General features: G+C 39.5%; 2 protein-coding genes across 2 annotated transcripts in view; both read left to right on the forward strand.

Annotated features, from left to right (window-relative positions):
- The window catches only part of LOC102202144 (protocadherin-10-like), a 2,743-nt gene extending 2,192 nt beyond the window's left edge, over window positions 1-551 (forward strand). Inside the window, exon 2 of the mRNA XM_005719973.1 lies at window positions 546-551. Within this exon, the coding sequence (XP_005720030.1) occupies window positions 546-551 (6 nt within the window). The remainder of the gene's footprint in view (window positions 1-545) is intronic.
- An 846-nt stretch (window positions 552-1,397) lies between these two features.
- On the forward strand, window positions 1,398-2,594 carry LOC102202436 (protocadherin alpha-6-like; the record flags this gene model as incomplete). The annotated part of the gene is made up of 1 exon (XM_013910803.1): window positions 1,398-2,594. A coding segment is annotated over exon 1 (1,197 nt), but the record flags the coding sequence as incomplete, so codon positions are not given.
- Between the last annotated feature and the right edge of the window lie 6 nt (window positions 2,595-2,600).

The raw sequence follows: 2,600 nt of genomic DNA on the forward strand, positions 1-2,600 counted from the left end.
GGAGAGAAGCGGTACATGCTAGTTGGACCCAGAATGAGTATAGGATCTACCATAGTTCCGGGTAGCCATGCAAATACTCTAGTGCTTCCTGATAGGAGACGCACATCCGAAGAGGTAAGAAAGACTTTATTTAAACAGTTGTTTTGAGAGTAGTTCACAATTCTCAGACATTCCAAAAAATACTGACTCTACATATATAGAGCTTGATTTCCGTTAATATAAATATGTTCAAAGTGCTGCGTTAAACTTTCTCTTTATCACAGCTGAATAGAAATAGAACATAAATTTGTAGTGTGTATTCATCACCCAAACTAGCTGTGTGTGTGTTAATGAGATCGTTGTTGTATGTGTTTGCTAACAAGTAACGAGGTGATCTGTTAAAATCATAAATTAAACTACAGTTAGTGTGCTGTGGTTTAATGTTAATTTTTATCCCTTTTGCCTTTGAAACTGAAAATATCTAATCAATCAGAAACAGACAACCTTTCGACTGAACATGAAAGATTTAATTTTTAAAATTCAAGAAAAAAATAATTGCTTTTCAGAACTAGAACACCTGAAACATTTCTTTGGTAGTTTTCCCACTTTAGAGGCCCTTGACAAAACTGTAGCAGATTTCAAGGAATTGCAGGGAACTGAATTGTATCACTGAAGTTACTGGGTGTTCTATATTTTCCAAATGAGGAAACCACAGTGATGACCTTTTAGAATGATGGGCGTGCTCAGAGCAAATTATGGCGCAATTTCTGACGTTTAAAAGACATTATCGATAATGACACCGTGTTTTAATACATATAATGCTGTCTTATTGTCGTTGGATAGTTAAATCTATAACGCGCATGTTTATTTAATTCCCATAACATTTATGTGTGCTGAAAGTGTATCAGACTTTGTCGGTGTGCGTCTGCCCGTGGTCGGTAGTGTTGCTGTCCGTAGTGCTGAAAGTTGTTTCAGTACTACAAGCCTTTTTATTAGAAATAATACAGAAATAACTCATATAGATTTCCAAAGAAGGAACCTTACAAATCATCGATAATATATCTTATTCTTAGCAGAACGCTGTTTTGTTTCCTTCAGTTGCCAAATAGTTTTGTTGCTTGAATTTAGTTGATTTTATTTCATTTCTTAGGTTCACGGTGCTGCAATAACGTTATATATCGCATGGTGTCGGTGTAATTACAAATGTTTTCGTCTTTTTGTCGTCACCAGCTGGTCCAGCCCTGTATTTTGGCATTTCGTGCAACGAGCTTAAATAAGAAATCAGCTGCTTGTCGTTCTCGGTGGTGTGCACAGATAGGTTTAATTTATGGAAAGCAGGTTAAAAAGGAACCCTGCTGCACTTTATTTGTAAATGACACAATAATTGATCCTGAAGTCATAATTTTATTCTGCACATAATGGAACAAAGAGGACGGCGGACGTGGATCGAGCGATGGAGATGCATAGTCTACGCGGTGGCATTGGTGATGTTTGGGAGCGAAGCCTCGGCTCAGATCAGATATTCCATCTCTGAAGAGGTTAAAGAAGGAAGTGTTGTTGGAAACATTGCGAAAGACGCGGGGATTGATAAGGTTACGCTGAAGGAAAGACAGTACCGCATTGTTGGCAGTTCAAAGGAACCCCTTTTTCATTTGAATCAAGACGACGGTGTTCTGTATGTGAGCAGGAAAGTGGACAGGGAAGAGATTTGCGAAAGAAGACTCGATTGTGTAATAAACCTTAAAACAGTGCTAGAAAATCCTCTGGAAATCCATTATGTGACCGTAGAGGTGGTGGATATAAACGACCACTCCCCCATCTTTCCAGAGAAAGAGAAACGACTTGAAATATTTGAATCAACGATACCGGGTGCAAGATTTCAGCTGCAACCTGCACGAGACCCAGACGGTAGCCAGTTCTCTGTTCACCAGTATAAACTAAGTCACAGTGATCACTTTCGTTTGGAGTTAAAAGATAGAGATGATGGTAAAATGCCATTTCTAGTTTTACAGAAGCAGTTAGATAGAGAGGCTGCGAGAGAGCACACGCTTCTCCTTACCGCTATTGATGGGGGGAGACCGCCAAAGTCTGGGACAACGCAAGTACTGATTGAGGTACTTGATGTTAACGACAATGCACCTGTTTTTACACAAGATGTATACTCTGCTACGCTGAATGAAAACGCAGCCCCCGGCACGCTAGTCATTCGGGTGAATGCCACAGATTTAGATGAAGGAGCAAACGGTAAAATTGTTTACTCTTTTGGTAAGGAAGTAGAAATCAAACTGCAAAAACTGTTTTATATAGACTCGAGCACGGGGGAAATTAAAGTGACTGGTGAAATTGATTACGAAGAAAATGAACGCTATGAAATCGATATAAGAGCGTCTGATGAGGGGACAATCCCTTTATCAACAGACAAAAGTGTGATAATAAAGGTAATCGACCTGAACGATAACCCACCCGAGATTGAAGTCACGTCATTTTCTAAGTCAGTTCCCGAAGACTGTAGGATTGGAACAACAGTAGCTTTGATCAGCGTGAATGATTTAGATTCAGGTCCCAGTGGGAAAGTCTCCTGTTTCATACCTGAGGATGTTCCTTTTGCTATATTGCCATCT

This window comes from Pundamilia nyererei, unplaced genomic scaffold, assembly GCF_000239375.1.
Source record: "Pundamilia nyererei isolate P.nyererei 1_Seehausen unplaced genomic scaffold, PunNye1.0 scaffold00001, whole genome shotgun sequence".
Lineage (NCBI taxonomy): Eukaryota > Metazoa > Chordata > Actinopteri > Cichliformes > Cichlidae > Pundamilia > Pundamilia nyererei.